This window comes from Delphinapterus leucas, chromosome 18, assembly GCF_059928025.1.
Source record: "Delphinapterus leucas isolate spDelLeu-1000000601 "Yukka" chromosome 18, BTC_Dleu_Yukka2, whole genome shotgun sequence".
Lineage (NCBI taxonomy): Eukaryota > Metazoa > Chordata > Mammalia > Artiodactyla > Monodontidae > Delphinapterus > Delphinapterus leucas.
In genome coordinates this window covers 78,747,347-78,770,185 of record NC_143146.1, presented here as the reverse complement: position 1 = coordinate 78,770,185, position 22,839 = coordinate 78,747,347, and the positions used below count along the sequence as shown (strand labels likewise).

Sequence of the window (22,839 nt, the reverse complement as noted above, 5' to 3'; positions counted from 1 at the left end):
ATTTTTGTGTGTATTGTACCCTGCAACTTTGCTGAATTCATTTATTAGATCTGGTTACTTTCTTGTGTATTCTTTGGGATTTTTTTATAAATAGAATCATATCATCCATGAATATAGTTTCATTTCTTCCTTTCCAACCTGGATGCATTTTATAGCTTTTTCTTACCTAATTGCTCTGGCTAGAACTTCCAGTACAACGTTGAATAGCAGTGGTGAAAGTGGGCACATAGCAGGTAATTTTTCAAAGAAAAAATGTAAATGGCTTAATGATAATTTTGTAAGTGGATGTGGAATATGGCAGAACTTTTTTTGTAAATTGCCATATAGTAAACATTTTAGACTTTGTAGGCTGAGAGACAACTTGGGGGCTTAGAGTTGGTGTTCTTTGTCATGGTAGAAATGTGACCTCATTCTCCTAAAAAACTTCTCTCAAAGACGGTGATCTTCCTTCTTGGGAACTCACTAGAACGTGTTACCCGCATCTGCCTTTGGCATTTACACGTATTGCCTTCACAGTGTGGGCTGACTTTCTGCATGCAGCCCAGGTCCTGGGTTTGGATTTCAACTGTACTACTCTTTTTTATTTTTATTTATTTATTTTTTTTTGCGGTACGCGGGCCTCTCAGTGCTGCGGCTTCTCCCATTGCGGAGCACAGGCTCCGGACGCGCAGGCTCAGCGGCCATGGCTCACGGGCCCAGCTGTTCTGCGGCATGTGGGATCTTCCCGGACCGGGGCACGAACCCGCGTGCCCTGCATCGGCAGGTGGACTCTCAACCACTGCGCCACCAGGGAAGCCCATGTATTTTTTGTTGTATTTATATGATGGAATAATGTTCAGTCACTAAAAATTATGTTTCTAGAAGATATTAAAGCAAGAAATGTTTGATATATCAGTGAGAAAGCAAGATAAAACTGATAGTATCCCAGTGTTTTAAGTATATATACATTAAATATATACTTATAAATGCAAAAGGTGAAGGAAATAGATCAAATTGTTATCAGTATTTTGAGGTGACTTTTATTTGTTTTTTCCTGTTTTTCATTGATTTTCAAAGACTGCACATTGCTTATATAATCAGAAAAAGACCTCAGTCTTTGGTTTATTAAAAAAATGGATTGATGGTATTGTGGTTTTATTTGTTTGTTTATTTTAATTTTTTTAAAATTGGGGTATTGGGCTTCCCTGGTGGTGCAGTGGTTGAGAGTCCGCCTGCTGATGCAGGGGACACAGGTTCGTGCCCGGGTCTCGAGGGATCCCACATGCCGCGGAGTGGCTGGGCCCGTGAGACACGGCCGCTGAGCCTGTGCGTCCGGAGCCTGTGCTCCGCAACGGGAGAGGCCACAACAGAGAGAGGCCCGCGTACCGCAAAAAAAATTGAGGTATTATTGACATTATATATAACATTATAATAGCTTTAGGTGTACAACATAATGATTTGATATTTGTATACATTGTGAAATGATCACCACAGTAAGTCTAGTTAACATCTAAAAATGTTTTTCTTGTGATGAGAATTTTTAAGATCTGCATTCTTAGCAACTTTCAAATATGCAGTACAGTATTATTAACTATGGTCACATGCTGTACATTTATTACATCCCTGTGACATATTTATTTTGTAACTGGAAGTTTGTGCCTCTTGACCCCCTTCACCCATTTCCCACCCCCACCCCTGCCCCTGGCAACCACCGGTCTGCTTTCTGTATCTGTGAGCTTGGGTTTTTTTGTTTTTCTTTTCTTTTTAAAAATTTATTTATTTATTTATTTTTGGCTGCCTTGGGTCTTAGTTGCTGCATGGGGGCTTTCTCTAGTTGCAGCAAGCTGGGACTACTCTTCCTTGCAGTGCGCGGGCTTCTCACTGTGGTGGCTTCTCTTGTTGAGGAGCACGGGCTCTAGGCACGCGGGCTTAGTAGTCGTGGCTCGCGGGCTGTAGAGCGGAGGCTCAGTAGTTGTGGCTCACGGGCTTAGTTGCTCCGCGGCATGTGGGATCTTCCTGGACCAGGGCTCGAGCCCGCATCCCCTGCATTGGCAGGCGGATTTCTTAACCACTGCGCCACCAGGGAAGCCCTGTTTTTCTTTTTATATTACATGTGTAAGTGAGATCATGTAGTGTTTATCTTTCTCTGGCTTATTTCACTTATCGTAAGGCCCTTGAGGTCCATCCATGTTGTTGCATATGGCAAGACTTCATTCTTTTTTTTAATGGCTGAATAATACTCTCTGTGTGTGTGTGTACATACATATATTGTGATGTATATGATTATATATGTATGTGATATATGTGTGTGTGTCTATATATACATACTACATTTTCTGTATTCATTTATTGATGGTCACTTGGATTGTTTCCACTTTTTGGCTATTGTAACTAATGCTGCGGTGAACATGGGGGTACATATATCTTTTCCAGTTAGTATTTTCATTTTCTTTTGATAAATACCCAGAAGTGGGATTGCTGAATCATATGGTAGTTCTGTTTTTAATTTTTTGAGGGTCTTCCATACTGTTTTTCTTAGTGGCTACACCAACTTACAGTCTCACCCAAAAGTGCAAAAGAGAGGTCTTTTTCTCCACATCCTCGTCAGCACTTGATATTTCTTCTGTTTTTGATAATCGCCATTCTAACAGGTGTGAGGTGACAACTCATTGTGGTTTTGATTTGCATTCCTCTAATAATTAGTGATGTTGAGCATCTTTTTAGCTATCTGTTGGCCATCTGTATGTCTTCTTTGGAAAACTGTTCAGTTCTGCCCATTTTTTAATCAGATTGTTTTTTGCTTTTTACTTGTATCAGTTTTTTGTGTATTCTGGATATTGACTCTGAGATATATGATTTGCAAATATCTTCCCACTCAGTAGGTTGCCTTTTCATTTCATTAATGGTTTCCTTTGCTGTGTAGAAGCTTTTTAGTATGATGTAGTATGACTTGTTTACTTTTGCTTTTGTTGCTTTTGCTTTTGGTGTGATACTGTTTTTGTTTTTGCCACTTGCTTCAGGAGATGAACTTTTTTTTTACATTTGTTTTATTGTGGTTATTTAATTTAAAAATTAGTTATTAAGTGAAAAGTAATACGTGCAAAATAGATTGAAGATTGACTCTCCTTCCTTCCTTCTCCCCAGAAACTGTTACAATTACCAGCTTCTCATGTCTTGCAGAGAACATTTTAAGAGAGGCTTTTAGGCTGATTCACATTTGGAGGGGACAGATTAAAATATGACTGATATTTTATTATTCCACTACAGTAAGCACTTGCCCTCAGAGGGAGAAGCTACAGCTGTACTTAGATCGGATGGACTTTCATTATGTATTTTAAGGAATTCACAAATGATCTCAGGAGATGAACAGTCTTTACCATGATTTTAATCTCCATTTCAGGTTGGTTCATGTATTCTCAGCAACTGTATGGCTTTGGAACTATAGTCAAGTCTAATATCCTTTATTTGCCTGTCTTTATATAACAGGGCAAGATCGTTTATAAAGTTCGATGGAAAGGATACACATCAGATGATGATACCTGGGAGCCTGAGGTTCACCTTGAGGACTGTAAAGAAGTTCTTCTTGAATTTAGGAAGAAAGTTGCGGATAACAAAGCTAAACCAGTGAAGAAGGATGTCCAGGTATTATGTTTTATCTCATAGTGGGTGTTTTTAGTATAATAAGTTTATTATAAATTTTAATAATATACAGAATGTATAGTAAGGAATTTACAAATAATAATAAAATATACAACATTCCTATTGTAAGTTCTGTATAGCCAATTGATTCTCATAGAATGCTTTCATTGATTTTTGCCAGGCTCTTTTTTCTGTAGCCAAGCTGTGATTGCAGGTGACATACAGGTGTAGTTGGGGCATGTTGTTATTTTCCTTTAAGTTAAGAGTAAGATGATAGTGGGGAGAAAAGAGATGTGTTGAAACTTTACTTGTTCGTCCATGATGTGAGCATCATGTTTTTGTATACCTGAGGAATATTTTTTATGCTATTCATCATAGTATTATTAACTATGGTCACATTATTATTATTAACTATGGTCACATTAAATATGGTCATATTCATCATGTTTTTGTATACCTGAGGAAAATTTATGTTACTATTACTCTTGTATTTAATCGGCATTATTAACATATTTCTAAGTCTGACTTTCCTGCTAATTCAAACAATTCTTAGATCACTTTATAAAGCTATAAATTTTAATCCGTTTCAGGTTATTCACAGGTCTGATTATCTCCGGGTCTTCTATTTTTCTTTTCTTTTTCCACTTCAATTTTTAACCACTTTATGGTTTTTTAGTAGCTCTTGTTGGTGGTAAGGAAGGATAAAGAATTCAAAGGAACTCAGATGAGTTAAACTTCTATCATCAGCAGTTTGAAAAAAGACTTGATGGTGGTCTAAAGTGGGATAACATTAAAACTAATGCACAAACTTGGTTTAAGAGTTTCCTTCTATGGATTTGTCCATTGTTTTATCCTTGATTCTCATATTCCACACATTATTGAATTGGCTTTACTTATGAATCTTCTAAGAATTTCCCATTTTACTTTTCTTTGTAAGTTTCATTTATAGCTTCTATTTATAAATTGAACTGACTCTAATTCAACTTATTGCTTTTGCTTTTAGTTTTCTTTTTCATTAGAAATAACTATCGTTTTTTAGAATACTGACAGAGGTTCTTGAACTTAGAACTATATAGTGAAAATTGCTCACAATAAAGAGTCTTAGTTGTTGAAGTTATTTTTTAAGGGCTGAATATTGATCCCTTCTTTCCCTACAATTTGAGTTTCAACTACATACTTAGTATTTTTTAAATGACAAAAACAGTATTGGGACTTGACTGTGTGTAGCGGTTGTTAACAATAATAGCCGTGATAGAGGCAGCTTCTGCTCACCCAGCACGTGTCCTCTGTCTGTGCCAAATTCTGGGCCAGCACTTTCATGGATTAAGATGAGAAAACGGAGGCTTAGGTAAATTCAGTGCCAGCCCAGATTCACCCATTAGTAGTGACAGAGACAGGCAGCCACACTCTTAACCACTATGGTAGGTTTTCTTTTGGTTTGGGCTGTAGTTTGAAATCCATTTAGAAGAGTGGAATTACCAGTTTTTTAATTGTATGCTGTAGTGGCAGGGTCTTTAATAAATACAGTTTTTAAATTACTAAGCAAAACCTTCAGTACTTTTAAAATTTTTGTAAAGGAAATCCTTTACAAGATGAGTTCAGATTAGAGAATGTTTTCTTTAGTTTTTTGCTGCAGTTATACTTCACTTTTCTAGAATGGGTGCCTACTCCCTCCTTCCCTATTTCTTTCACTAAAAACACTATACAAATACAAATGCACCTGTCTTACTAAGTGATTGGTTCATATTACTCTCAAAATTTAGACATTTTTATTGAAATCTTCTTAAATTTATTTCTAACTTTCCTGCTTTTATTAGTGAGATAAGTTTGCTGAAACTTCTCCCAAGAAGTCTTGACTTATAGATTACTGGCTTTATTGGCCCTTTCACTTTACCAAGGCTCTGGTTAAACCCAACTTGCAACTCTCTTGATTTAAAATTATTGATGACAGTCTGAATGAGAATGATTCCTGATCGACTGGTCTGTTTGAGGCTTATTCTTTTTTTTTTTAATTTTTTAATTTATTTGGCTGCATCTGGTCTTAGTTGCGGCTCACCGGATCTTCGTTGCGGCATGCGGGATCTTTTGTTGTGGTGCATGGGCTTCTCTCTAGTTGTGGTGCTCAGTAGTTGCGGCGAGTGGGCTTAGTTGTCCTTTGGCCTGTGGGATCTTAGTTCACCGACCAGGGATCGAACCCACTTCCCCTGCATTGGAAGGTGGATTCTCAACCACTGGACCACCAGGGAAGTCCCTGAGGCTTATTCTTAATCCTTGTCCTAGTTTTAGGAAGACAGTTGTCCACTTGGAAGTGTCTTTTTCTAAGCTATCCTTACTATTTTATAAGTAACTTAAAATTCTAGGCACTAACAACATTTTGAATTTTTATAAGACTGAAACCTCTATTTCTTATGTCAGGTGAACTTTCTCCTGAATTCTGTCTTTTATAAAGTATTCCAGTATTTATACTGCTATGACTTTTTGACCTAATCATTGAGTAGTATCAGTGGACAGGCATATGGCAAAAATGCACTGGTCGCTAACCTTTTCCCACTTTAGCAAAATAGTTTTTTTTGTTTTTTGCGGTACGCGGGCCTCTCACCGTCGTGGCCCCTCCCGCCGCGGAGCACAGGCTCCGGACGCGCAGGCTCAGCGGCCATGTCTCAGGGGCCCAGCCGCTCCGCGGCATGTGGGATCCCTCCAGACCCGGGCACGAACCCGTGTCCCCTGCATCAGCAGGCGGACTCTCAACCACTGCGCCACCAGGGAAGCCCAGCAAAATAGTTTTGCTGTTCATAAGTTCTTGTGATTCTTTCACTGTAGGTATAGAAGTAGAGAGCCAGTAGGAGGAAATGCTTTGTTCATCTCGTCATCATTCTGTTCATGCAAGAAACAAACATTTGCTACCTATGTGAAAACTGTGATATTTCCCATTCACCAAAATCTTTGTCTTGTGGAGAGGTTTTACTACAGCAGTATTTAAGACTATTTGATTCGTCAGTTTATCTACTTAAATCTGGGAGCACTGCTTGCTTAGGACTTAGTAAGCATCACAGAAGTTAGGAATGGATTCTAAAATACCCCAAAAAGTGATTGTTGATACTCTTCACCAGAAAATATACATGATGCAGAAATGGTATTTGTTCATTAAAATACTTTTTGTCATTTAGCATTCAGATACCTTTTTACCTTTTTGCTGACCATCGGGTATTTGAAGCTAAAAAGAAAAACTGAGGTGCTATTTAACATTCATTTGTGTGAGACACTCCAGACCTTCATCTTTAGTGACTGAAAATCTACGGACAAGGCGGCCGCTGGTCTGCTTGAGCTTTGATGATGAATGTCACATGACACAGAAGAACCTCTGCTGGCCTGTCATGGCAACACTTTATTGTTTTTACATTTTTGGTTCTTTTTTTTTTTTTTCTTCCCCAAGTAAATATAGAGTGTCTTAAATGGGCCAGACCCTTAAATGGTCACAGTTTTATGAAGATAGATCATATGTATCTTTTGCTCTTGAGGGGCCTTACAAGTTGTCCATGTATGATCTTACTTTTAAGAGTAGTACCATATAAAAGGATTTTGCCTTCTGCCTTTCTTTTATTTTTTAATTTATTTATTTTATTTTATTTTTGGCTGTGTTGGGTCTTTGTTGCTGCTTGCAGACTTTCTGTAGTTGTGGTGAGCGGGGGCTACTCTTCGTTGTGGTGCGTGGGCTTCTCATTGTGGTGTCTTCTCTTATTGCAGAGTATGGGCTCTAGACGTGCAGGCTTCAGTAGTTGTGGTATGCGGGCTCTAGAGTGCGGGCTCAGTAGTTGTGGCGCACGGGCTTAGTTGCTCTGTGGCATGTGGGTTCTTCCCAGACCAGGGCTCAAACCTGTGTCCCCTGCACTGCCAGGTGGATTCTTAACCACTGCGCCACCAGGGAAGCCCCTGCCTTTCTTTTAAAATAATTTTTTATCAATACATATTCTAACCAGCAAACAACTGTGTTTTTTAATAATCATTTGTGTCCCTGCTACTCAGCTAGGAGATAGTTTTGCCTTTATTTTAAAGTTTGTCTGAGGATAGCTTTTTTTTTTTGCTTTTTGAAATACTGCCTATAAAATAATAAATATATGTACTCTTTTAATGTAAAATGAATTAGAATTTGTGCACCCAAATAAGCTTTATTTTTGAGTGTACATTTTGTGAAGTAAACATTTATTCCAATAGTTCCATGGCCCAAAATGGTTTTAAATTATTTATTTTGGAATTGTCTTCATAAGAATCTATATGTCATGCAAGAAAATTTCTAGTAACGCCTCCTCTTTGTACCCAAGGAAAGTGCGGTGATGGTTCTAAAAGTGCAGGGGTGAACTTCCAAAAGTTATTTGAGCAGCGGTTGCACTATTGAAAAGCTCATGGTTTCCAGAGGTGGTTAGGTAGAGGCAGTGATGCTGGGGTGTGCGTGCCTTGTTCAGTTGTTTTGCCGTCACACCTCCTGCACAGTATTGATCACCATTCCTGTAGGCTGGGCGTTGAGCAGGTGGGGCAGGGTGACTGACCCTGACCTGCCCGGGCCAGCCCCAGCTTAAAAGCCTGTCGACCTGGTGTGACTGTGATCAGAGTCCCGTTCATTTTCAAAGTTGTCCTAATTTGGATAATAAATAATATGTTTATTTTATGTGTGAAACTATTAAAATGAGTAAGAAAACAGATTACTAGTATACTGAAAGTGCTCAGACTTGTGATATGTGTGGTTTTAATTTTGTTCGACTATTTTTTAGTTATTTTAAAAGTTAACACTAATTCCTTTGTATCATCTAATACCTGTTGTTTGATGGCAAACAACTGTTCATCAGATGGTAGCTATTTTTTATGTCCTGACTTCACTCAATCTGGCCTGTTACTCCAGGGCTGGATTACCCTGGTGCAACTAACCTACTGATTCATTTGATACATGCTAAATAATAATTTCACACAGAGTATTTTGAAGCCTAAAGCCAAAGTGCTCTATTATTTATTTGCATCAACCCATTTATTTAAAACATACGGGTTGTAACTATCTTGGGAGTAGTCTAATGACCAGAGGAAAAGTCTTGTTTCAAAGTTTTGTGCTAAGGAGCCAGCGTTAGAGCTCTTCCCAGGTGACTGAGGAATTAGGATAGGTAGCAGCAGCTCTATTCACAGTAGCCAAGACATGAAGCAACCTAAGTGTCCATGGACAGGTGAATGGACACAGAAGATGTGGCACCTATATACGGTGGAGTATTAGTCAGTCATCAAAAAGAATGAAATAATGCCGTTTGCAGCAGCATGGATGGACCTAGAGATGATCATACTAAGCAAAGTAAGTCAGAGACAAATACCATAAAATATCACTTATATGTGGAATCTAAAATATGACACAAATGAACTTATTTACGAAACAGAAACAGACTCACAGACATAGAAAACAAACTGATGGTTACCAAAGGGGAAGGGGTGGGGATGAATTAGGAGTTTGGGGTTAGCAGATACAAACTATCATCTATAGAGTGCATAAACAACAAGGTCCTACTGTGGAGCCCAGGAAACTGTCTGCATACCCGTAATAAACCATCATGGAAAAGGACATAAGTGTGGAGGTGTAACTGAATCGCTTCGCTGTGCGCCAGAAGCTGACGCGGCCTTGTAAATCAGCTGCGCTGGGCAGCAGCCGACGGGCGACCCAGCAGCCACCACATGGGGCCAGCAGCCTGGCTGGTGGCCAGGACCAGGTGAGACAACAGGGAGGCACCGAGTAGCTGCGCCGAGAGGAGGCTGACCTCGCGCTGTGGGGTCCCAGCTGTGGATTTCGGGGGGGGTACCCCGGGGGTCTTTCTGTGTACAGGCTAGAGTCTTTGGAATTATAGACTTCTTTTAAGTTGTTTTACCTGATGAAAGGGATGAGTCCAGCCTCTTGTTTGCTAATTATTTCATGTTCATTCAAAAAATCCATTTCTCATATGTAAGTCATTAGGAGGAAGAAGAATAAGATGCGCCTCTGCCTTCAAGGCGCTCACGGTACATGAAGGGGAGGGCCAGGTGGACGGAACCTGAAACACGGAGTGAGACACGATCTCGGGCAGCTGTGAGGCCGCTGTGGAAAGTCAGAGGATAAGCATCAAAGGTGCATTACAGAAGATTCGTCATTTGGCCGAAGCCCTAAGAGATGAGAAATTCAAGGGTCCTAGGAGGGGAGGCAGGTACAAAGATGCAGAGTTTTGCAAAAGCACAGATTTTGGGGTAATGGTGAGAAGTGCCAGAGCTGTCACTTGGAAAGGAGCAGGAGTGACACTGGGGCAGAAATTGGGAAGACATTTGTATGCACCTGGATTTAAACTCAACCGTTTGGGCAGTAGAAGGGCCAGCAGAAGTTTGGAGGGAAGTTGTGTGATGAGATTTATGTTTTAGGAACTTGCTTTTTTGAAGAATTTTATTAGGAAAATTTGGACATATAAAAATGCAGAAGGCTGTATCGTGAGACTTGAGAATTCATCACCCAGTTCCAGTCACTATCAGGACTTCGCCATTCTTCCTGTCTGCGGCTCCCACTCTCCCCTTTTACTTGCTGGAGTATTTTAAGGCAAATACTTTAGTACTCCAGATGGCATATCACTCTACCCTGCAAAACTTTATTAAATTACAGACATTGTGAAAACATAACCGCTATACCATTATCGTACCAAAAAAGTTTACACTTGTTTCTTAATGTCTTCTATTATCTAATAATGTGTTCCCCCCAGCTGTCTCAAAGAAACAAAACAAAACGTGTCTTTGTTGATTTGATTGAATTGGGATGTGAAAATGGTCTGCATGTTGTATATCATCAGTAATCTCTAAATCTCTTCTAATCTATAACAGCTTCTCCCTCTAACCTTCCCCTATTTTTCCCCATCATGTTTATTTGATGAAGAGACCACATTGTTTTTCTGTAGAATTTCCCATATTCTGGGTTTGGATGAGCACATGATAGCTTATAACATGTTCCTCTGTCCCGTGTTCTTATGAACTGGTAGCTAGATGTAGAAGCAGGATTGCTCTCAAGTTTATTGGTTGATTTATTTATTTTGCAAGTATGGTCATGAGTGGTGCTATAACACATCAGAAGGCCCATCTTGTCTAGCTGACTCCTTTCCAGTGAGGTTAACAGGATCGTTGAGATTAGGTGTTTTCAGTCTTATCTACCATGAGAAAACTCCTCACATTTCGTGTGTAGGTTTTAGGAGCCTTTGAAGATTGTTGCCTAGAACTATTATTTCATTGCAGGTTGGAAAACAGTGATTTTCTAATTCTGACATTCCTTCTGCCTTTATTACTAACATCACTGGGAAGGTGATTCTGAGACGCTGTGGTCCTGACCTGACTCTGGAGTGGGGAGAGGCTGCTGGCGGGGAGAGGTGAGGGGCTGAACTGAGGTGGGGAGGTTGGAGAATTGATGCACATAGGATCGGTGACTGAGCTGATGAAGGAAGAAGTGGTGTCAGAGATGTCTCAGGTTACTGGCTTGGGAACCTAGGTAAGTGATGGTGTTATTCAGGGAACAGTTCCAGTTTTGAACACATGAGATTTTAGTTACTTACTTGTCATCCAAGTAAAGATGGCCAGTCTCGCATTGGCAACATGGGTCTGAGTTGAAGGAGGGAGATCTGGGCTGGAAATGTGGAGTGTGGGGAGTTGGTGGAGTGTGCAGGATAGTGTTTCTTATTACTGTGTTCCAACTAAGAATCTGATGGATTGTAAGTATTTTGAAAAAATAATTCAGTTTTAAAATTCTTGTTTAAAATTTTTTCGAAGTAATATTAGTCTTGCACCTAGCAAGCATCGTTTATTCTTCCTCTTTTTCCCCCCTTTTCCCCTTTACCAATGCAGAAAATTTTAAGTAAAATCAGGCTGTTCTGCTTGGAAACAAGGAGGTCAACACTAGTCTTTAGGAAAATGGTTTTCAAGAAGGTGGAAGTCAGTTGTAAACTCTTCAGGATTGAGGGAAATTTGAGAAGTCTCTCTTACAGAACTTGCTTAAACCAAAGGGGTAGCTTTCAGGTGAGCCTTGAGCGAGTTGCAGACTTTGCCTTTGTGTTCCTGACCATGTGTATCATAGCAACACAGACCCTCTGCTGCATCAGGACTGGTGATACCTCAGCAGCATGACAGCAGCAGTGCTGTTGTCCCATACACAGCTGGTGCCTGGTGACACCGTGTGGGTTTCCTGGAGGTCCTGGGGTGTCCTTCACCGCTCTCTGTCCTGCATGCGTTTAGTCTCCCGTCTTCGGTTTCCTCTCATCTAGAGCACTCCAGAGCCCTTTGCCCCCCTTTTAAGACACCAGGCCAGTTGTTTTATAGAAGGTTCTTCACATTGGAATTAGATGAATGGTAATTAATGTTAAATCACAAATAGTATTTTTTAAATTGGAATTAGATGATTTGTAGATTTAGTGTAAACATTCTGGCCAATGTATTCTGTAGGTAAGGTACGTGACATCAAGAGATGAGCCATGTGTCCGTTATCTCATTGCTGATGTTAAATTATAATTATGTGATAAAGTGAGGTGCATCAGTTTTTCTCCCCTTTTAAAGGTACCTTTTTCCCTTGTAAAATAGTAAGTAATATGATAATAAGTAACCTGATAGTAAGCAACCTGCTTATAAGTAATCTTTGAGATGGTGAGAATCACTTGTTCCCCAACAACCTCTCATCCATGATTTTCAAATACTTTGAAGAATCTTTTATTCTTTTTTTAAAATTTGTATTGGAGTATAGCTGCTTTACAATGTTAGTTTCTGCTGTGCAGCAAAGTGAATCAGCTATACGTATACATATATCCCCTCTTTTTTAGATTTCCTTCCCATTTAGGTCACCACAGAGCACTGAGTAGAGTTCCCGCTGCTATACAGTAGGTTCTTTTCAGTTATCTATTTTATACATAGTATCAACAGTGTGTATATGTCAATCCCAATCTCCCAATTCATCCCACCCCTCCACTTCCCCCCTTGGTAACCGTAAGTTCTCTACATTTGCAACTCTATTTCTGCTTTGCAGATAAGTTCATCTGTTCCATAAAATACTTTGAAGAATCTTGCCTTAATTAGTTATTACTGTGGTGGCTTCAAGTAATGACTTTTCTAATCCTGTTATTCCATATTTTTCATTTTGTATCCTATAAAGAGCAGCTCCTCCCACCCCCTTAAATTTTTTAAATACCAGTACACACTCATGGAATCTTTTTATTTAATTACTGTTATTGTTTACATTAATGCTAAAACGGTCCCACATTGGCTTGTGAGAGCCCCTTTAGGCCAGCTCCTGTGTCCTCTTGCTATGTCCCTGTCTGTCTTTGCTCTCTGGCGCAAGGTTCCCCAGTAGCATGTACTTTCCTGTTCTGGCCCTGATATCACCTATTTTCCAGGGAATCCTGATTCTTTTTAGAGGAGAATAGAATTTAGAAACCAAGATGTACTTATTGCTACTGGGACATCATTATTTCCAGGCCCTTTAGACAGAGATAAAGGGAAAAAATACACGTTTATTTGTTTTAAGTCAAGTTCACACCGACGTCTGTAATTTCGGTCCATCACCTCAGCGTCGTCCTATCATTCTCACCGTCCGCAGTTCTGTCTCCCTTTTCTTCCATGAGACCTCTGGTTCTCATCAACATTATATGTACTCATTTACTGAGTCCTACAATAATTAGAAATCAGTTTCAGGTTTGCTATGCCCATTCTACTGTAAAATTCCAAATTTATTTGCAGTTCTTTTTGTCCTTACAGTATATTCACTTCGATTGTTGATTGTTCAAAAGTTACATGGATTAATTCTTTTTTTCTTCTGTGTGGTCATCAGTTTGATAAAGAGGTTTATTTGTTTGTTGTTAATTAGGACCTGTTCTCCCTGCCCTCCCTTCCCTCCATACCCAGTTTGAAGTACTGCTCTCTAATGACAAATCTGAGTTTTCTTTCTCTTATAAATGACTTAGTCTTTTTACCTGATGCCTCAAATTTTTTTATTTTCACTGTTTTGTAGAAACCAAAATTCAACTGAGGCAATTTGAAGATCTAATTGACTTTATCCAATTCATGGATCAGGCAGCATCCCGTCTAACAAAGAGAAGGTTGCTCCCAGGAGCTGTATAAAAGGGAAGGTTGTTTTTGGCAGAGGAGGTGGGATAAGGAGGTTAAAAGAGTGGATGATTTCAGGCTGGGTCACCTTCCCTTAGGGGGAGACTGGGGGTCTTACTAGGGAAGTTACCTCACCAGTCCTGACCAGGAAATTCCAGACTGAAGCGTTTAAAATTCCAGTCACGGGAGAGGTTAGGCATTAGGTCTTGGTGGGCTTACAATGAGTGACTACATTTGGGGCCTCTTGGTTCTTTTTTTTTTTTTTTCCTCTTGGTTCTTTTTAAAGTAGGCGTGTCTTTCGGACATGCTGTTGTCCTTTTTAGGTTAGTTACTCTATTCCTTAGTCTGTTTTTTTTTTTTTTCTTCCTTAGTCTGTTTTTTCTTATAACAGTTTAGTAAAATATTCTATCCTAATCAATTTCTGTTGCTTATATTTATGTGAAATTTCTTTTTCTGAAATTTTAGAAGGCAGAGGAGGAGAACAAGATAATCTGTTTAGCTTCATGGCTGCTGGGCAACCTTCTTTACTGTTTTTCGGAGGGTTGGACAGTCTAGCCTTAGACTCCGTGAGGGCTTTTCCGGCTCTGTTTTCGCCCCGCCGCCACCACCACCACTTACGTCTGAATCTTCTATTTTCTTTCTGTTTCTCTGTCCTGCTTTATTTGGAATCTGGTCTCTGCTGCTTCTCACTGTGGACCTTGTCTCGGCCATCCTGGCAGGGAGCATCCCCAGGGCCTGGACCAGCCCTGCGCCATCTGGTGCCCAAAGCTCCTCCCCTTTCAGCTGCTCCCCACATGGTCACCTGCCAGACTTTTCAGTGATTCTCCCATTTTCATTGCTGCCTTTGCTCGCTGTTGTGGAGATATTCATGCTACAGAGGTCTTACGGCTATTAGTAGTTTGTCCCTACCAGCTTATATTTTGGGGTTCCTTGGGATACTTGGCCACCTAATTGGGTTATGGATGTCGTCTGTGGGGGGTTTGTTTTGCTCTCCAGTTGCTCTGTCTTTATGAAGCGCTGTAGGGGAGTCAGAAAGCTTTGCCGATGCCACCGCATTCTGCTGCCTTAGTAACCTTGGTGGTGGTCGTTTAACTTCTAAAAATACACCTATCCTTTCTCTCCCTCCTTTGCTTCCCCAAGTCATTTAGAAGAGAATTTGGGGAAATGGGAACTGAAAATGCTTTGCATAGTGTTTTTGTATCTATACAGAGACTTTATTCTTAAGGGGTTTTGTTTGTTTGTTTAGAATAGGAAAAGATATTTTCCAGAGGGGATATTTCAGATTACTGTATTACACGAACCAAGTCAATTGGGGAAGTAAGATTTCTTTGCAGTCTTGCTAGTTTCTTACGTAAACTGTGAAATGTAACAGCAAGTTTAAAGATATTCTGGGATCCAAAGTCTTAAAAAAATCTTTGCATTTGGGTTTGTAACTACTATTTTGGCATCCAGTAAAGTCTGTACAAATTCCTTCCTTGGTGTTTCTGGAAATTCTGAAGTTGGAATCATGTGCAACCCACCATACATATGACTGTTGGGACCTACAGCAGCGTTGACATTTTCTGTCCCTCTGTGTTTATCTGTTCCCTTAAACTGACCCTTTTTGTCACCACCAAGACCTATTTGTTAAATCAGAAATATAAGTAATATTGTACAACATTAACTCACGTAAGTAATTTTAAGGAGTTGAGAAACTGCTTGGAGAAAAAAATTCCTACCAGATTTCATTAGTACTGCTGTTCAAAACCTTTTAAATTACTATGTTAATGAGTACTTAAATCTTTTTTATACTTTATAGAGACTGCCCTTAAATAATGACATATTTGAGGCAAACTCTGATAGTGATCAACAAAGTGAGACCAAAGAAGACACTTCTTCAAAGAAGAAAAAGAAAAAACTAAGGCAAAAAGAAGAGAAAAGCCCAGATGATCTGAAAAAGAAAAAAGCAAAGACTGGGAAACTAAAAGATAAACCCAAACCAGACCTAGAGGGCTCCTCTGAAAGTATGGTTTTTGATTTAAGGACAAAGAAAAGAATTTTGGAAGCCAAAGAAGAATTAAAGGAATCCAAAAAGCCCAAAAAAGATGATATAAAAGAAACTAAGGAGTTAAAGAAAGTTAAAAAGGGTGAAATAAGAGATTTAAAGACTAAAAAAAGAGAAGATTCCAAAGAAAACAGAAAAACAAAAAAAGAGAAATGTGTTGAATCTCAGGTGGACTCCGAATTGAGTGTCCTTAGTGATTCTCCTTTTCAGGAAGAAGACAGTGAAGATTTGCATTCTGACAACAGAAACGAGAGGCAGCCAATTAAAGGCGCAAAAGATAAAGCAGAGCCGGAGGCAATTCAAGATACTGTTTCTGATAAACAGCAGGATGGCACTGTGAGCGCTGATGAGGATGATGTCAAAGCAAAGAGGAAGAAAAAGAAACTGAGAAGGACAGAGGAACTTAAAGAGAGCAAAAAGCTAGAAAACAAGAGCCTCTTAGAGAAGAAAAATACACAGAAAAAGCAGAGGAATCCCGACAAAGGCCCAAGTAGCGCTGAGTTAGATAAGCCAATGGCTGCCTCCGCCCCAGCACAGAAGAGCTCCAGACCGTGTGCGGAGGAGAGAGGCTCCAGGCCCGCAGACTCCTCGGGGGAGGTGAGTGCGGAGGTGAGTGCTGGGGGCAGGGTGGAGGGGTGGCTCGATCTGATTGAAGGGCTGTAGCTTGCATCTCACACAGCACACAGATGTTCAGATCAAGCTAGCACTCTTGAGTGGTCAGGAAGCTCCACAAGTAATGAAGAGGAGACGGTAAAGCCGCAGCAGACCAACCTCGTTTTCTTGCACTTCACAGATAGTGCCTTTTTTACAGATTGGAGGTCTGTGGGGACCCTGCGTCGATCAGGTTTATCGGCGCCGTTTTCCCAACAGCATCTGCTCACCTCGTGTCTCTGTGCCACATTTTGGTCATTCTTGCAGTGTTTTAAACTTTTGTTTTTTGGCCACCCCACGCGGCATATGGAACTTCCCCAACTAGGGATCGAACCCGGGCCCCCTGCAGTGGAAGTGCGGAGCCTTGACCACTGGACCACTGGGGAGGTTAATACTGTAGGTGTTACAGTGTTTGTGATCGGTGATCTTTGATGTTGCTATCGCAAAAAAGGCTGAAAGCTCAGCTAATGGCTAGCATTTTTTAGCAGTATTTTTTTTAATTAAGGTATGTACGGTTTTTTAGACATAATGCTGTTGCACACTTAATACTATAGTAAAAACATAACTTTTATATGACCTGGAAGACAAAAGAAATTGTGACTCACTTTAGTGCAATGTTCGCCTTATTTGCAGGGGTCTGGAATCGAACCCGCAGTATCTCTGAGGTGTGTCTGTGTACGAAGCTTTTCTACCATTAGGGGGATAATAGTGTATCAGAAGTAGGAAATTCTCCTCTCCCTTCTAGGTTTGTCTGGCTGGTTTAGAATTGAATTGGCATGAGACTGATGAACGGGGGGAAGATCAAACAAGTTTAATAACGCGTGCACATGGAAGAGACCCAGGAAAATGGAGTAACTCGCCAAAACGGACGAAGTCCTCACCTCATGTACCGTCCTCAGCCAAAGACCAAAGAGGATGTTGAAGATGGGGAAGCAGTTAGGGGCAGCGGCCAGGCAAAGCACAGTAGACAAGGGCAGGGTGGTCACACAGATGGAAGTCCTTGCTGCTCCACTGATGTCTCTGGAGGTTTGGGAGACACCCTTACAAACGGAGATCTCCCTTACAGATGCAAATGTTTCTCACAAGAGGGCAGCTCCTACTTGGTTTTCAGAGTTTTCCCCATGCCTGCTGTTTCTTGGAAAATAAGCAGCTTAAAAGAAGTAATACGCCCAAGAGGCATACTTGGGGAGGCGAATTCTGCTCCCCTTCAAGCCTGATTAGTGAGAGGCAGTTATAAATGCTGATCATCCAGCTTTTGAACCACCCCAGCAGTCTCCAGACTTGCTTTCTTTTGGACTGACCACAACTAGAAAACTGGGGGCTAATTTGTGAACAAAAGTCAGGGGTTTTTAGAGGTATTCAGCTACTATGTAGCATTGTGAAGTAAAGCTTATAGCTTCCTCAGCTTATTTTATTAGCTTTTCACATCCTACTCGTATGTTCCCCCTGTTGTCTCAAGACGATACCACTTGTGGGACTTCCCTGGCGGTCCAGTGATTAAGACTCCGCTCTTCCAGTGCAGGGGGCGTGGGTTCGATTCCTGGTTGAAGAACTAAGATCCCACATGCCGCGCCGCACGGCCAAAAAAAAGAGAGACGAACATACCACTTTTTCCTGAAATAATAGCACAGAGTGCGCTAACCTTCTGAGTCTTTAAATTCTTGCAAAGATATATTTAATAGAGCTTTATCTCACTATTATAAAAATAATTTTACATGTTTTAGTTTTAATAATTCCTCAAAGAGAGTGAGGAAACTTGGTGTTGGCTTTTGAATGTGATATTTTGTAAATTGTCAAGGTTGAGGGGTAGGCTTGACTGAGGAAGCATTTGATGTGAGCGCAGATGTAGTTATCAGGGGTCATGTGCACAGTGCATAAAAGGGGGACCTGATGCCAGGAACCTGTTTTCCAGTTTTCAGAATCGGTGTCAGCTCTGTCTGTTCTTGTTTTGGGTCTTACATGTGTCTTTTTCAGGAGAAAGAGACCAAAAAAAATGAACCCAAAGAAAAATACCCGAAAAAGCATGATTTGGACAAGGAAGAAAAAGGCCGAAAAGAGCCCAAGGCATTAAAGAGTGAGTGTGAATACTGACATTTGTCATTTACATGGGTCTTTCAGACAATGAGTCTAGTTCATTGTAAAGACCACTCTCTCTTCTAAGCTGCAAGGTCATAGAGCTAGAGAATACGTTTACTGGGGAATTTAGAACCTTATGCTTTTTGTTTACCAGTTATCTTAGTTACTTACATAATAATTTATATTATTAATATAATTAACTCCCCCTCCTTCTGTTCACCTTGTTCTTTTTCCTTTTGGATATGAGGTAGAATATATATATTTTTTTATTTTTATTTTATTGAAATATAGTCAACTTACAATGTTTTAGTTTCAGGTTGGGAATACATTATCTTTAGAAAGATAGGAGATTAGTTATGACAGAAAAGTAAATAAGTATCTCTTTTATAGTAGATGCTGAGGTAAACTACTGTTTAATATATTTATATATTTATTTAGCTCTGTGTCATTTGTATAAATATAATGAATGTACATTTGATCACATCAAGATATAGCTCAATTAAGGATCCATAGTGCATATTAGTACTGGAACAAGTACTTTATAAGACATTCACCATTACAGTGTTTGAATAAAACTGGATATTTTAGTTCACACACCGGAAAGTACCTGGAACACATTTTCTCGTGGAAGCAGTGATTTCTAAGAGATGGATGATTTCTTGTGGGTTTTCTCCCCAAAGCTGTGTGTAACTGAGGTAATATTAAAAGTGGGTTTGGGTTCTAGACCTCAGTTTAGACTTGGCAGTAAGCCTCCGGCTGAGGGACTCTGGGAAGGAGCAGTGGTGCTTTGATGGGTTGTGTGCAGGTGAGTATAGTGTAAAGACTGTACCTGTTCACAGCGATGTAACAGCTTTAAGCATCTTTTCTTTAGAGAGTGATTGGAGATTCAAAATATTGTAAGCTTAGAACTGGTTAATAACTTTTTCTTCCTCCGAGTATCTTATCTGTCAGTTTCAGGTACATTTTTACTGTGAGTGTTTAGTCTTAAATGACTATTCATTAAGTTCATAAGGGCACTCCAGGGAGTCTGATTTTTAGTATCCCTGAAACTAAAACCTATCTGCTTCCGATCCAGGCCTGGTAGGGTGATGTGGCTTCACGGGCCTCACTGTGTCTTCCATTTTCAATTTTCAGAGTGTTGACCGTAATCTTGCTGCTTATGTGTACCTGTGCTTATATCTGATGCTTGGCACCCAGCCTCCTGGACAGAAATAAAGCTGGGTTGTTGGGTATACTTTGGAAGTGTGCCGGAACTGGTGAACGTGAGAGTCCTTACGTTGCAGATGCTGTGGTGTGGTGGCCTTCAGCATCCTCTTCATACAGTAGCTTGGGAAAATGCCAGGATTCAGTTGCCATCAGATTTAAATACGAGAAAAAAGGACTTATCTGCAGAAAATAATGGAAAGAATGGTTAACCCTTTTATCTCTGAACATTGAATGAGATAAATTTCTAGCTGCTGTTCTGTATTTTTGTTATTGGACCAATGTTCTGTATAAATAATTAGGATGTCACCATTTAATACTCAGAGTTTAAATATGTCTGTAACAATCAACCTCAGTGCTGTCACTATACAATATTACCTTCTGCATATGTCATTCTCTGGTGTCAGATACCTTTTTTTTTTGGCTGCACTGGGTCTTAGTTGCAGCACGCAGGATCTTTAGTTGTGGCATGCAGACTCTTAGTTGCGGCATGCGAGATCTAGTTCCCTGACCAGGGATCGGACCCGGGCCCCTTGCGTTGGTAGCGTGAAATCTTAACCGCTGGACCACCAGGGAAGTCCCCAGGTACTAGTTTTTAGTGAGGTATCTTTAAGGCACATAGTAGAAAACAAAATTGGTAAATTACTTAAGTTCCTTTCACTGTGATTTGGAAACTAAATCTTTATCGAGAGAGAGCCTTTTTTGGACTAGCTTTTTTATTGAAAATAAAAGGTTCAAGTTTGTGTTGGTAAGGATTGCACTCATATTTAATAATGCTTGCTTTTCCGCTGGCCACACCATTTTGAGCATTAACCAGAGTACCTGTACTCTTAGCACACTGTAGTTTATCACAGGTGTTTAAACTATTTGAAACAAGCCTGTGCAGTTCTTGAGGAAGATAAATGAGAAGTGACTTAAGAGTGCTACTGAGAAGATGTCCCTATTTAACATGAAAGAATTGAGTAAAAAAACCTATCCGCTATGTACCCAAAGTTTATAATAGAGTTTTTCTCATATCTTTAGTTAAAAGCGAGTGGATTTCCACAGGCATCAGGTGCAGTGTTGCCAGGCCACAGTCAGCGTGCTGACACCCTTACACCCCTCCCACTCTCCACCAGGAGTCCTTTTTGTACAAGGTTACTACCTTCAGGATACAACTGGAGGCAGCTGTCTCAGCAGAAGGACAGTTGGTGGTGTGACTAGGATTATTTTGAGGCTTGCTGTCTGCAGCGGCCTTTGTCAAAACTGGGAGTGGTTCAGAGCCCCAGAAGAATAACCATTTACTTTGGACGTCCTTTCTGAATATGGAGCGGCCAATAGAAAGATGAATGGAAAGAACTTCATGGCTGTGATAGTCAACCTGACCAGACTTTCTAACCAAGGCAGATATTAGTAAGAATTAAGAAAATATCTCTTTTTTTAACACTAACCCAGATTTTCTTTTGGTTACAACAGAAATTTGTGACTCATTTATTATCAACTTATTTTTGTCACTAGCATTTAAGGAAATCAGAAATGCATTTGATTTATTTAAATTAACTCCAGAAGAAAAAAATGATTTTCCTGAGAATAATCGGAAAAGAGAAGAAGTACCACCAGATTGTAAAGTCACAGGAGACCACAGGAGCAAGGAAAACAAGCAGCTACTTAAAGAAACGAGAAGTACGAGAGATGAGACTGATACATGGGCATATATAGCTGCAGATGGTGGTCAAGAGGTTGTGGACAGCACGCCCCAAGCGGACGAGAATTCTGGTAGGTGTGTCCGTAGTCATTCTGCGGAGCGTTCTCTGTTCTGTGCACTGAGCTGTCTCCCTCACCTTCCTCTCCGCTCCCACGGTCATTCTGATCTCAGGATGGAGTAGAAAACCATTTGAATCTCCTGAATAAATAACATTTTGTATTGAAGACTTAGATTATTCTGTGATTTCTGAATTAATCAGAAATTGATGTAGTATGCTCAGCACATTTAGAAATTATACAGATTTCTGGTTTGCTGCCTTACCTACTCTTGCCAAGCAGTCTGATGGTATATCTTACTAGATTTCTTTCAGAAAACTATCAAATACAAACTTATTTGTATTCTTCCCTTTTAACTTTGCAGTAAATAACACTTATTAAATGAGGTTAGATTGTAAGTGCTATCCTGAGGATACCGGAATTAGCTGAGATGGGGAAGGCCGTGTATAGAGTACATAGGACAGTAGCTGTGGAGAAGAGTAATAAAGGGATAGGACAGAATAAACAAAAGAGGTTAATCTGATACATTTTTGTATAACTCGTGAAACAGCTGAAGAGAAGTTCTGAAATATTTGGGATATATGGCAAAGCAGGTAGCTTGGGGGCCCTATTACTACAGAGCAACTAGGCTCTGGGATACAGACAAGACAGGCCTGTGGCACGTTTTGGAGCTTGCAGGAGACCGTTTTGGAGCTTGCAGGAGACCGGGACAGTGCGGTGGGGGTGGGGGCAGTGGGTTGCCCAGAGGGCAAATACCAAATAGCACAGCTGCTGAGATACCAAGCAATAAACACTAGGTCCAGTAGGTGTTGGTCCAGCCACCTGGGGAGCTCCTGGGTGAACCCTGAAACTATCCCCGTTCACAGAGGGCAGGGAGAGACCCAGGAAAGAGGCAGCCACCCTAGATGGGGAGGTGGCAGGCTGCACTGGCAGAGAACTTCCAGGAGGCCCATCTTGGGGGCCGCAGGATGAGTAGACCTCGCGCCCACCCAGCAGAATCTTAACAGTTTACGAAGAGGCCTTAGTTCAGTCCAGGTGGTCTTAGCAGCTTTTACTCTTTCCAGGCTGTGTCCTTGACACTGTTTCTACTGTGGGAACAGTGGGCACAACATACAGCCCAAGGAGAGGGGAGGATGTGAGGGGCCCCCTCCTGGCCAGGGTGTGGGCGGTGAGCACCTCGGACCTTCTCTCACAGTGGAGTGTTGGTAAAGCCCAGAAGCTGGTTCATTGAAAGACTAATAGAATAGAGCAGCCTGGGGCACCGTTAGTTTAAGGGAAAAAAGAATGAAGACTTAAACAGTATTTCCAGGGAAAAAAGAGACGTGATTATAGATGGCATCCAGATTAAAAAGATAATTCTATGAGCATTTTCTTACCATAGATTTGAAAAC

At 40.5% G+C, this 22,839-nt stretch overlaps 2 protein-coding genes across 7 annotated transcripts in view; one reads left to right on the top strand and one right to left on the bottom strand.

Annotated features, from left to right (window-relative positions):
- Window positions 1-22,839, top strand: part of MPHOSPH8 (M-phase phosphoprotein 8) — a 49,314-nt gene that overhangs the window by 9,491 nt on the left and 16,984 nt on the right. For 3 of the 5 annotated variants that reach the window (XR_016388756.1, XM_022574438.3, XM_089899789.1), the window contains exons 2-5: window positions 3,466-3,621; window positions 15,533-16,387; window positions 18,404-18,503; window positions 21,206-21,463. Coding sequence is in view for 4 of the 5 variants with exons in the window: in XM_022574438.3 (XP_022430146.1) it covers window positions 3,466-3,621; window positions 15,533-16,387; window positions 18,404-18,503; window positions 21,206-21,463 (1,369 nt within the window). In the remaining variant the exon portion in view is untranslated. The remainder of the gene's footprint in view (window positions 1-3,465; window positions 3,622-15,532; window positions 16,388-18,403; window positions 18,504-21,205; window positions 21,464-22,839) is intronic. The other 2 variants (XM_089899788.1, XM_022574439.3) reach the window with 2 other exon arrangements.
- PSPC1 (paraspeckle component 1) overlaps window positions 10,765-22,839 on the bottom strand; it is a 118,058-nt gene continuing 105,983 nt past the window's right edge. For both annotated transcript variants that reach the window (XR_016388760.1, XR_016388765.1), the window contains one exon: window positions 10,765-19,891. The gene's annotated coding sequence lies outside the window, so the exon portion shown is untranslated. The remainder of the gene's footprint in view (window positions 19,892-22,839) is intronic.